Source organism: Coffea eugenioides, chromosome 1, assembly GCF_003713205.1.
Source record: "Coffea eugenioides isolate CCC68of chromosome 1, Ceug_1.0, whole genome shotgun sequence".
NCBI lineage: Eukaryota > Viridiplantae > Streptophyta > Magnoliopsida > Gentianales > Rubiaceae > Coffea > Coffea eugenioides.
In genome coordinates, this window is record NC_040035.1 from 29,388,287 (window position 1) to 29,400,504 (window position 12,218).

Consider the following 12,218-nt stretch of genomic DNA (forward strand, 5'->3'; position numbering starts at 1 on the left):
CACAACTTAGGAAGGCTAGAGAACTTTACCAAAAATGTAGTCCTCGCTAGAATTTTCTTAATTCATTAGTTAGAGTAGTATAGTATAGGTAGTGTAGTTTATCCATCTTGTATTTGTAGTTAGATTTGGATGAAGATTTGAAGAGCAAAGATGAAGAGTTTGAAACTCATGTGACAACGGTGACTTCTCTCCTATCACTTTCTCTTTTGTATTTGATTTCATGTTTAACTATAATACAAGTTTGGTATTTGTTTTCATGTTTAATTAAAGTTTATGCCTAGAGTTATGGATGAACTTTCTATATCTTGTTAGTGATGTTTACTTGGTTATTTGATGATATTATTTTGAACAAATTATTTATTACTTTTGCTTTTCTAATCATGATTAACTAGCCATCAGTTGTGATTATCTAAAAATGTTAAGTTTGCAATGAGAATTGGAGTTTAACACTAGTTCAAGGAAGTGATAAACCTAAGGAGTTCACTTATAAGGGTAGAGGAGCACCTTTCTGGTTTTAATGACTTGTTGCATGTAATTTTATATTCCCGCACCTGGGACAAACAAAGGTGGTGGAAATAAACTTGTAGTTAATTTCATAACTACGAGAGTAGGTATGGCTTAATTACAAGTATAGTTGATTCACTACAAGAGTAGGTTTCACATACATTAAGAAATTACGCCATGACTAGTCAAGATAATAACATTCACTTAACTAGTAATTTCATTTGCAAAAATAGTAAGGAATTCCATATCTCTAGAAACTTTCTAGTGTTATTTTTATTGCTTTTACTTCATGTTGATAGTGTAGAGTTAATTTCTTGCACTTGTGATAGTTTAAATAATAAAGAAATTCAAAAATCACCGGTAATTGAAAATCTTCCATGTGGGTTCGACCTTAATACCCTATAATCGCTCTCGACTCGTATATTTGCGAAAAATCGCGTGTGGGGTATTTAGAATTTATAAATGTAAAACTTAACTATGGATGAACCAATTGTTATATGTATACCTCGCGCTCGTCAATTATATGCAATTATTAGGACACTAATGCAATAAATTATAATTTAAATGTATAATAACCTATCTGATTAGGTGGGCCATTAAAAGAGTACCATGTCAGAACTCTTATTTCTAATACTCATGAATGCAAGAAAAGAGAAGCAAAGAGAATGTTAGTTCAGTTGATAAATAACACATAACACATTAGAGTAATAAAATGATATAGAAATATAAGATACACAAAAGAAAGAGGAGTAGAATCCCTCCTCTCGTGCCTAGTGTTCCTAATAGGGTAAGCTAGATTCTATTCTAGGTGATTTCTAACATGGATGCATGAGATTAGACTCACTAATACATCTAAATTTGATAAGGTTTAAAGTTTCCAAACCTTCAAACCAAAGGCAAATGGTCATCAATCCCAAGGCCCCAAATCGGTGGATCAAATGATCCTTCAGACACTATTACATATACGTCATGTCATGACCACATGTCCAAGTGAATCGATTCTAATACTAATAGGGAGGAGTGATGTGACAACCCTTAAAAGAATAAAATGAAGAATTATAAAAAACAACATATGCACGTATGAAATGTTCCTTTGAGAAGAGGGATTAACATTATTAAACACACATGAAGACTCTAGGATAATATCACTTCCTACTCTAAAATGTAAAGCGCAATACGAGCAAGTAAATACAAGTAAATAAATAAAACAAACAAACCATTCATCACATAGACGAAAAATGAGGAACAAATACGAGTGTGAAATGCAAGAAACTCTAAAAAGAAAAATGTAATCTAAACATCCCAAAGTGATATATAAAAAAAGTTAGAAAAGAAAAAAAATTGATTAAACCAAGTGCTTGTACTCACTAGTGGTCCCCAGTAGAGTCATCAAACTATCATGCCCCATTTTTTGAAATAAAAGAGAAATGGTATTTACAAATGAATTTTTTGACTTTAGAAAATAAAGAAAAATGGTCTAAAGTAGGACTTTAAATAATGCGATGGTTTGGATTCAAAATATTAGTTTAAAAAGGGTTTTAGAAAGAGAATTGTCACTTGATATTGAATTTAGATGTACCAAATCACCCAAAATATATCTTAAATGAAAAAAAAAATAAAACCTTTTAGACGACTCCAAATCTTGGAAAACAAGAGAAAATATTTCGGAAATAATGTTTGAAAAAAGGGAATTTAAGATTAAATTTAAGACACCATTTTAACCTACCCAAGGCTAGTTGTGAGATTTAGTCAAAATTTTTCTTCATCTAACCAATAAAACTTATCGTATTTGGATGCCTCTATATGGATGCAAAATTAAACCTCGAAGGGTATCGAGAAGAACGCAATATTTTTTCAAAATCTAATTAGTGCAAATCACATTAATTGTAAAATCCAAGAATGATCCCTTGAAAAGGTCACGAATATGCAAAAGATAAAATCCAAAAAAGGAAAATTATGATATATAGATAAATATACATGATCTAGAAGAGAAGAATGTAACATAACAGTTACGAAAGACTAAATTTTGTGACACAATTTTTTCTTCTTATAGAGGGGTAATAGCATGCTAAAGTTAAAAAGTCATACTTGCCCATTTTTTATATTCGAAAAGTAGGTCTTCTAATTTAGACAAGTAAATGGACTAACCTATTTTTCTAATTATCTAAATAAAATGCAAGTTTAAATGATATGATTTTCGCACATAGGCATAAGGAAATAAGAGAACATATTATGTAAAATAAAAGTAACCAAAAATGGAAAAAATGCATGAAATGCAATAAATGTCACACAAAATATGAATCCAATACATAAATAGCCTAAAAGGGTCATTGGACTAACCCATTTTTACAAGTCCTCACTAACGTCGGACTAGTGAGAAATCGAGAAAAAAAGCCACAACTAACGTTGAACTAGTGTGGTGACGTTATACACTCATTACAAATAAATAAAATATATATAATATAATTAAAACAAATAAACACATAAAGCACATAGAGCAGGTGAACACATAACACATAGGTATAATTTTTAGATGCAAAATCCTAGAGAAAGTGAATAAAACACATAAGCATATAAACACATAAGCACACAAGACCATAAGATCTAACTATTACATTGGGAACCCTAACTACAATCTAAAAGGGGAAATATATCTATAACATTCGTCTAACTAATTACATTTCTTGCAAAATAAAATCTATCTATTACATTGTCTATCTAATTACATTTCTTGCGTAATAAATATAACTTATCTATTACAATTTGGGCATTTAAATGCTTTCAAATAATCATAAAACTTAAATTACACAAACATAAAATAAATGAAAAATTAAAATAAACAAAAAATCATGTAAAACATATAAGCACATAAGAGTACATAAAAGGAATTTAAAGGATAATAGAGGTACCTTCCTTTTGATGTAGCAGCTAAATGAGGGGAAGGAAGAGTTGTCTACTTTTTTAAACTCAACACACGAATCAATACACCAATTTAATTGTCAATTTTAAAAAAGAATGTAAACATTTACTAAACTCCCCTTTTATTGTGAAAAATATAAATAAACATAAATCAACCAAAATTTACAAATTAAGTGCTTTTAAATAAAACACAGTTAGCAATTAAAGAAGAGAAATAATTATAATTGAGACATAAAAAAAGGGACTAAATTGCAAAAAATTAGAAAGTTTTTGGAGTCAAATTATAATTCTCAAAAAGATCAGGCGTAAAAAATAAGTAAAAATAAAGTTCATGGACCAAAATGCAAATTAAGGACTTATGTGAAAGAAATCTAAAATTTTAGGGTTACAATAAAATTACTCAAAAAGTTAGGGACCAAATTGTAAAGAATTCGTTTCTAATTTGGGCAAAATGTGGAGAAAAACAAATTGGACCATTATTCTCTTTTATCACTTGGAACGGACCACCATAGCCCAAAAGAAAAATGCTGGCCATTTTCATTAAAAAAAATGACCAAACCCAAATGGAAACTTATCTAAACTAAATGCTAAAAGCCAACCACAAACCCAACTTAACAAATGAATTCCAACTGATGTCTTGAACCAAAAATATGACCCAACAGCACCCAAATCATCTTGAAAGATCAAACAAGAAAGACAAACAAGATTTGCAAGAAATAACAAGAAACCAGTTTCCGACGGGACCAAGAACACAACCCGCCAAAAGTTGGAAAAATTTCCACCAAAGTGACTGGAACTTCGCCGGAGGATGATTTCACCAGTATTACAGGCCGGATCTCAACATAGCTGTTCCTTATAGTCTTGTGGGCTCATTTAAACACCAAACAAACCCCTTAGCATCATAAATCAATGAGAAGAAATGAGATCTCAAGTTTAAACCCATGAACATTCATATGATCGCTTAAAACTTCATGCAAGGCATTAAATTAACCAAATGAAGGAGCTATAGTTACCTGCAAATGCTTGTGAAATCAAAATAAGAGTGGAAATCTCCAGGAAAACATGCAAATCTTCACGAAGAAGCAAAACTAAGTTGCTGCAGTTGTGCCAAGAGCTGTGAAACAAGAAACTTTGAGCTCCAATTTGAAGGTCCTGGATCCATTTTTTCCAAAAACTCTCAACTGAAGATTTGCTCCCCTATAAAGTAGAAGGTACAGAAAACAAATCTCCTCAAAAGGGGCCCAAACGAGATCGGAATGAGATGACGAACATGGCTGGTTCGCCAACCTTGCTCGCTGTTTCGGCAGAAAAAATTTCTAGGAAGAGGATTTGGGCTTTGATTTAAGGGGTTTCTACTGGTTTTCATAAAAAATGTTCAACATGAAAATTATTCCCCCATGTCTCACGAAAATGTAGAAATAAGAATCACCTAAAAAGGATCTATAACGAAAGAGAAAATTGTCTCAGAACCAGGCTGGTTCGTCAGCCCTTTTCCAGAATTTTTGCAGAAGAATTTGTTTTTCTCTCTCCCCCACACCCCCAGGACCTATGCGGTTGCCCTTCACTCATTTTCCTCTCCTCTAAAACCCTAAAAGCTGCATTGCTATCTATTTAAATGGAATAAAATCCTAAAATCTAAGATGAATGGTTGGGATAAAAAATGGGTTTTACATGGCTTGTTTTGATCCCTTGATCATGGTTCGAAGACTCGGCCGAGACCGAGACGTCTCGGCCGAGTCGTAACCGTCTCGGCCTAGGCCGAGACGATACCGTGACAATTCGAGACCGAGATACTCATCTCGCCGAGAAATCGGCCGAGACGTCACCGCGACGGGTTGTCACGGTCGAGTCACCCCGAGTCACCCCGAGTCATCTCGAGTCAAGGTGAATTTAACAAAAAATCTATAGAAAAAAAGCAAAAAAAGAATTAAAAAGAATTTGCCATAGTACTATCACGTGAAAAGATGCGTTTTCTTTTCCACCTTGGAGGTGTACTACCTTCACTTTACTTTGAATGGTCCACGTTAAACATACTACCTTCACTTTACTAAATTATTGGACTAGTAGTGTTGCAGAACGTAGTAATCCTTTCCGTTTCCTTCAATTCTTCTTCATGGTAACTTAACTCTGTCTTCTTGCCGAGCTTTGGAATTCCGCCCTCTGAAACAAAGTAGAATGTTGCAAAAAGATAGTGCCCAATGGAGTCATTTGGCCATACCTTCACAGAGATAACCCAGATGGTTGTGATTCATGTCCTTTTTGCCTTGTTCTCCCTTGCCTTGTCAAGCTTCAGCAGGTAATTGATTTTCTTATTGTACCTTCAGATATTCTGCTTGTAAGGTGATCTAAGACATTAGAGTTATTAAAAGAAACTGATCCATTACAAGGGCCAACTGTAGCTTTCCCAGACAGTCGTTTCACTTATGATATGAATATACAAATTGGTTTAGGATAGAGTGTTCATCAATTAATAACAAAAGTAGTGGTAGCTTCAGGATTCATCAAGTGAATAGAATAATAGAAAAACCTCCCATCGTACTCAGTCTTCATGAGAGTGGGGGCATAACTACTGATGGTTTTGCAATGTGTAGACTAAATAGCAGTAAAGAGATGAATAAAGCGAGGGAGGGGAAATGGGAGGTGAGTCCCAAGGTTTTGGGTGAAAGGGAAGAAGAAAGAAATGGAGTGGATTTGTTTACAGCTAGAATGAGGTGGTGGATTCTCATCTGAGGGCAATCACGACATTATTGCTTTGCTCATGTGTTGTTCAGTTGATGCCAGTAGGGAATTCTTGGGGGCCTAGGTTGTTGAATAGCTGGCCGTCCTGCTCTTCCCTCCTGCTGATAGGTATCCCCAGGTGGAAATTAGCAATTTGCATTCACAAGTGACTCCAAAGCGTGAGTAAATTTCTTGTCTTTTTACCGGCTTTTTAATGGTTAGCAATCTTGGAGGTTGGATTTGTACTTTGCTTACTAATCCATTGCGATGCTTACTAAATTATTCTTTTTTCCAAGAATAATTTTTCCTCTATAAATTTAGTAATCCTTACGTATAAAACAAAAACTTAAAAAATTCTTGGACGACTAGGTTGCAAAGTGAGTGAAAAATCATGTCTAGTTATATATATATATATATATGACGATGGTTAACAAAGAAATTGGAGAGATATGAGAATTGCTTCCACTGTACGTGTATATTTTTGTGCTAATAGAGAGGGACATTTAGTATTATCTTCCAACTTATTATAATACATAATCATCCTGGTGATCATGATCATGAACTAAAAACTATAGGAAGATGGAGAGCTAAATTATATGTTTAAGTTAATCACCCATCAACAAACAAAATGCCGAAGTTCTTATAATAAATGGAAAAATGATCATTGTTGCAGGTTTACATTATAGATTAGATGTTTAACTTACTAATATAATAGAAATAAATCATTATAATTATAAAATGTTAGAAACTGCTTGTTGTATTTTTTTTCATATATCTTTAATTATTTTGTGATGTATTAACCATTTATATTGATATGTGTAATAGTTACAATGACGAGCAAGGATATTGGTTGGGAACATGGTAAACCCGTAGGAGGGAATAGAAAAATTGTGAGATGCAATTATTGTGGAAAAATAATGCATGGTGGCATTACAAGGTTGAAAGAACATGTCGGTCATGTCATAGGACAAGTTGAGCCTTGTCCGAGGGCCTCAAGTGAAGTTAGAGATTTAATGAAAATGCATCTAAAGATTGGTAAGATTCAAAGAGCTACAATAAAACAGAAAAAAGAAGAAATATTGAATTTTTTCCAACAAGAAAGTATGCATGGTAATTTCAACATGGTTGGCGACGAGGAGGACGAAGTCTTTTTTGAAATTGATGAAGAAAGTCGGATGGCGTTGGAAAAAAAACAAATGAAGCAAGCAATTAGAGAGAGCCAATACTTGCAATTTTTAGACGAACAACGAAGGCATTCGGTATCTGGGAGTCGATCTTCTATGTTTATGTCAGGTATGATTTGTAAACTAAAATATTATAACAAATTTGATACTATTTTATTAAATATAATTACATAAAGTTGCAATTTAGTCATTCATTTTTTATTTGTTAAATATTGTGAATTTTAGGGAATATGGGTGTTGGCACTTCAAACCCAACGACTTCTGAAAATAAAAGAGGATTGTCACGTAATTTCAGTGTCAGACAAGCAGATGAAATGACAAGCAGAGGAATTGACTCACATATGTTTCCTTCGAAACAAAAATCAGTCAAATCAATGTTTGCGAAGGAAAATATAAAAAGAGTTGGTAAGGCAGTTTCAAAGTTTTTTCATTTCAATGCTATACCATTTCATGCAGCTGACAATCCTTATTATCAATCGATGATTGATGAAATTGCCAAAGCTGGTTCTGGTATTAAAGGCCCTTCAGCTTATCAAATTGGAAATGAATATTTAGATGAAGAATTTGAAGAGCTTGAGAAATATCTTGGAGATGTTTATGATAAATTTTCAACTTTTGGTTGTACACTTATGTGTGATGGGTGGAGCACTCGTACAAAACATCCAATAATAAATTTTATGGTATACTGTGATAGGCACATGATATACCATAGTTCAGTTGATTGTACCAATATTAAGAAAACTGCTGAATATATTTTCAAGTTAATGGATGAGGTAGTAGAGGTTGTGGGGGAAAAAAATGTTGTGCAAGTTGTGACAGATAGTGAATCTAGTATGAAAGCTGCTGGACAACTGTTGATGAAAAAAAGAAAAAATCTTTTCTGGTCACCTTGCGCTGCGCATTGTATAGATTTGATGTTGGAGGATATTGGCAAAATGGATAATGTAAAAGAAACTATTGCTCAGGGGAAGAAGATAACAAGTTTCATATATAACAGTGACAAAGTAGTGAATCTGATGAAGACATATACAAAAAAAAGGGAACTGCTACGTCCAGGTATCACTAGATTTGCAACTGAATTCATTTCTATGGAAAGTCTTCTTCGGCATTGTACAGAACTGAAAAGAATGTGCACCTCAGATGAATGGGCAGAGTTTAATAACACTACCAAGAGAAAAGCAGAAGCTATTAAAGTAGCTGAGTTGATATTGTCAGAGAAGTTTTGGAAAAAAGTTAGAAATGTATGTGCAATAATGGAGCCTCTGGTCAAAGTTTTAAAAACTATTGATCAAGATAATAAGCCAACATTGCCAATTATTTATGAGGCAATGGATAGAGCAAAAATGGCTATTCAAAAGTCGGTGAAATCTTGGAAAACAATTTGGGAAGTGATTGATAATAGATGGTACAATCAACTTCATCGGGATTTACATGCGGCAGGTAATTTAAAATATTACATCCAATTTAAATATGTAATATTTATTTATTTATTTATTTTCTAATTTTGTTATTTTATTGTATTTAGCATATTTTTTGAACCCGATCCTTCAATATTCTGGAACTTGTGAGTTTAATCTGGATGAAGTTCGAAGAGGGTTAAAGAACGTCATTGCAAAGTTGGAGCCAAATTTAGATGCACAAGTTGATTCAATAAATGAGGTATTCTTTTGATTATTTTATTTATTTATATTAATCAACAAATTTTAAAATTTTAACACTTGTGTATACATTATTTTTGTAGATCAAAATTTTTGCAGACAAAAGGGAGGCTTTGGAAGTGCTATTGCAGCAAGAGCATTACCAAAATCTTTACTAGGTTTCAACTTAATTCATACTTACATAAACATCCAAATCATATAAATGAAGTTAATATTTTTATAATATTAAAATAATAATAATAAATGAATGTTATTATTACTTTGTTTGTTTAGCTGAATGGTGGCTTAACTACGGTGAAGATGCGCCAAATTTAAGGAATATTGCAGTGAAAATATTGAGTCAAACCTGCACATCCTCTGGTTGTGAGCGAAATTGGAGTACATGGTCATTAATTCATACAAAACTACGCAACCGTTTGGCAGTTAAAAAATTGCATAAATTAGTTTTTGTGCATTACAATATGCGATTGAAGGTGAAAAATTTGATGCATCAAAGAGATACTGATGATTTCTACAACCCAATTGACTTGAATCACATTTTTCACCAAGATGATATATTGGATGATTGGATAAGAGAAAATGAACAACCCACATTGCCTGAAGATAATCTGGATTGGTTGGATAAGGGCATTCATCAAACTGAATCAGAAAGTAGTGAATATCAAGAACATGACAACGATGGTTTTGGTGATACATTGTCCCAATATATTACCAAAAGAAATAAGAAAGGTCTTGCTGCATCCTCAAGTAGGAAACAAAAAAGTAAGACTAAACAAACCAGTAAGCAGACTGTTCCGTCATCTTCAAATAAAAGTGACAGCAGTAATGATGATGATGACAATGGTGACAATGGAGATGGAGGGAACAATTCTTCCAGGCATAGTGGTTACAATCGAGATAGCCAACAAGCAGGAGGTATGTCATGGGCTCAAGGACAAGATAATTATTATGCCACTCAAGATACTGATCATGGCTATCGTCCTGGTATAGAAGCACAACGTCAATTCCTCAATGATTTAACTCAATTTTCAAGTGAGGATACTTTCTCTCACCATTCAGGGTCACAAAGATATAGAGGAGTCAATGATCAGATGCAAAATTTGGGTATATACTCAACTTATGAGCATGAATCTAATCAAAACCGTAGTACTAGTCAATTGGGATATGGCTATGACCAATCATATGGAATCACTCCTGACTATTACAGTGGATATCGGCCATTTGACAGACCTGGACAGGTTGAAAGGTCTACTAGCATTCATGGTAGTGGATACTATGAAAAAGAAATAGATAAGTCTCATGATGGTTCTTCTTTTGATTCCAATAACATTGGATTTTATGGTCATGATTCTACTGCATCATATGGTACCAGCGATAGTGTTAACTATCGAGGGTTTGGATACTACCATCAACAAATCATCTCCAATCCAGAAGTTCTTCCGTCCAATGATTATGGTACATCTACTCAATCCTCACATCCAGTAAATACACCAGATAACTCGTTTACACTACCTATTCAAGGTCCTATGCCACTTCCACATCTGTTTTACCATTCATCGACCAATCAGGATGATTTTGAACCACATCGTCATTCTACTTGGTATTAACAGGTACGAAAATATAAAGTACTAGTATATCTTTTTACATATTTACCTTTTATCTAATATGATTTCTTTTTATTTTTGACAGGAGATTGATCAAAATATTCCAACTTTATGCTATAAATAAATCTTTAGTTTGTATTGTTAATGGTTGATATTACTTTTGCAATTATTAGTTTTAAAATTGTGGTCTATGTTATTTTGATTTTATTTGTGATGCCATTGTTTTAAATAATTAAAAGTACTTATCGTGTGTAATATGTATAAAAATAGTACATTTTACAAATTTTCTTTTGTTATTTTTTATTATTTTTGTTTAGCATACTTTTTTTTATATTATTAACAGTTTTTAGAATATTAAATGCTTTAAAATTTGCGTCTCACCGAGATCGTGACCGATATGCCGAGACCGATGTGGAACGTTCCGGACCGCGACCGCGACTTTGAACCATGCCCTTGATTCATTTGTGTTGGATGTTAAAAGATAAGATTTGGGATGTGATGAGTTGTACTTGTACTAACAAGTCTTGGGGAGAAAGAAAGAGGAAAAAAGGACAAAAGCATGCCAAAAGAGAAATTTTTCAACTCCCCAACGTATTGCTTGGTTGCTGAAAAATTGAAGAGGAAGAAATGCAGGGTCTCTTTTTTTTTTTTTTTTTTTTTTTGAAGAAAGGGAAATAGGCCGATGGGCCTTGTTTCTTCAGGCTTACTTCTAGACTTCTATTAGATTTTTACTTGGGTTTTTGCATGGGTTTTGTCTGGGTTTTTGCATGGATTTTGGGTAGATTTTTGGTAGACTTTGTGGTTGATTTTTTGGTTGGAAGTTTGATTGGTTAGAAACAAAGACCTCTACTATTTTTTCCAATTTTGAAATCCCATTTTTCTTTCTTTTTGCACCAAACCTACAAAACAAAAATTAAAATAATTACTTAAGCAATTTTTAAGTAAAAAATAAAAATGGTAGACCTGAAATTAAGAAAAATTTGGTGTCTACAAAAACATGCAAAAGTTTGGGTTAATATGCAAATAAATGTTACTTTGTAGGTGTTTTTTGGATAATTGGCGAGATTTATATAACAAAATAAGAATTTACACCCTAACCGTCAACTTTTCCCTCTTATTTTCCTCTACAATTCTAAGAAGATCAGGGGCGAAATTTGACTCAAAAATAACTTTATCCACCCTATTGAGATAACTAGCCATAAAGTCAGCAGTTTAATTACATTGGCGATATACAAAATATATAGTCAGCTCCTTGAAGCATGAGATTAAATCCTTTATATCAGAATATGCAACTAGACCCATCCAAGGACAATTAATTTTGCTATTTAAGATATCTGCAGCAAGTTTTGAATCAGTGCAGACCTCAATACGTTTCTATCCCTTGAGTTCTGCAAATTTTGCTTCATAGGTTTTGGTAGCATATGAAGAAATTCAAGTCAAAAAGAGTTTCACAATTTTGACATATTTTGATATTTTGGCTATATCTTCAGTTAAAGTATCAGATTGAGATGATTCTTGAGCCATTTTGAAGTTAAGACATAGATTTACAATTTTTATGAGACATTGAAATCCAATTCATTACTTTTCCTAGTCAAAAAATCAAAATACAGTCAGCAAAATTTCTGTCGAAA

General features: G+C 33.0%; 1 protein-coding gene across 1 annotated transcript; it reads left to right on the plus strand.

Moving 5' to 3' along the window:
* The first annotated feature begins 6,971 nt into the window (after nt 1-6,971).
* Nucleotides 6,972-9,141, plus strand: LOC113770030. Its single transcript, XM_027314377.1, has 4 exons — nt 6,972-7,434; nt 7,551-8,765; nt 8,911-8,984; nt 9,067-9,141. The coding sequence occupies exons 1-4, from the start codon at nt 6,972-6,974 to the stop codon at nt 9,139-9,141; spliced, it is 1,827 nt and encodes a 608-aa protein (XP_027170178.1).
* The last annotated feature ends 3,077 nt before the right edge of the window (nt 9,142-12,218 follow it).

Bases quoted from the DNA above. Each gene is read 5' to 3' on its own strand.
- LOC113770030 (XM_027314377.1), top strand. From the start codon at position 6,972: ATGACGAGCAAGGATATTGGTTGGGAACATGGTAAACCCGTAGGAGGG. The intron at 8,766-8,910 runs GTAATTTAAAAT...ATCTGGATGAAG, and splicing joins TCGGGATTTACATGCGGCAG to TTCGAAGAGGGTTAAAGAAC. The intron at 8,985-9,066 runs GTATTCTTTTGA...TTATTTTTGTAG, and splicing joins AAGTTGATTCAATAAATGAG to ATCAAAATTTTTGCAGACAA.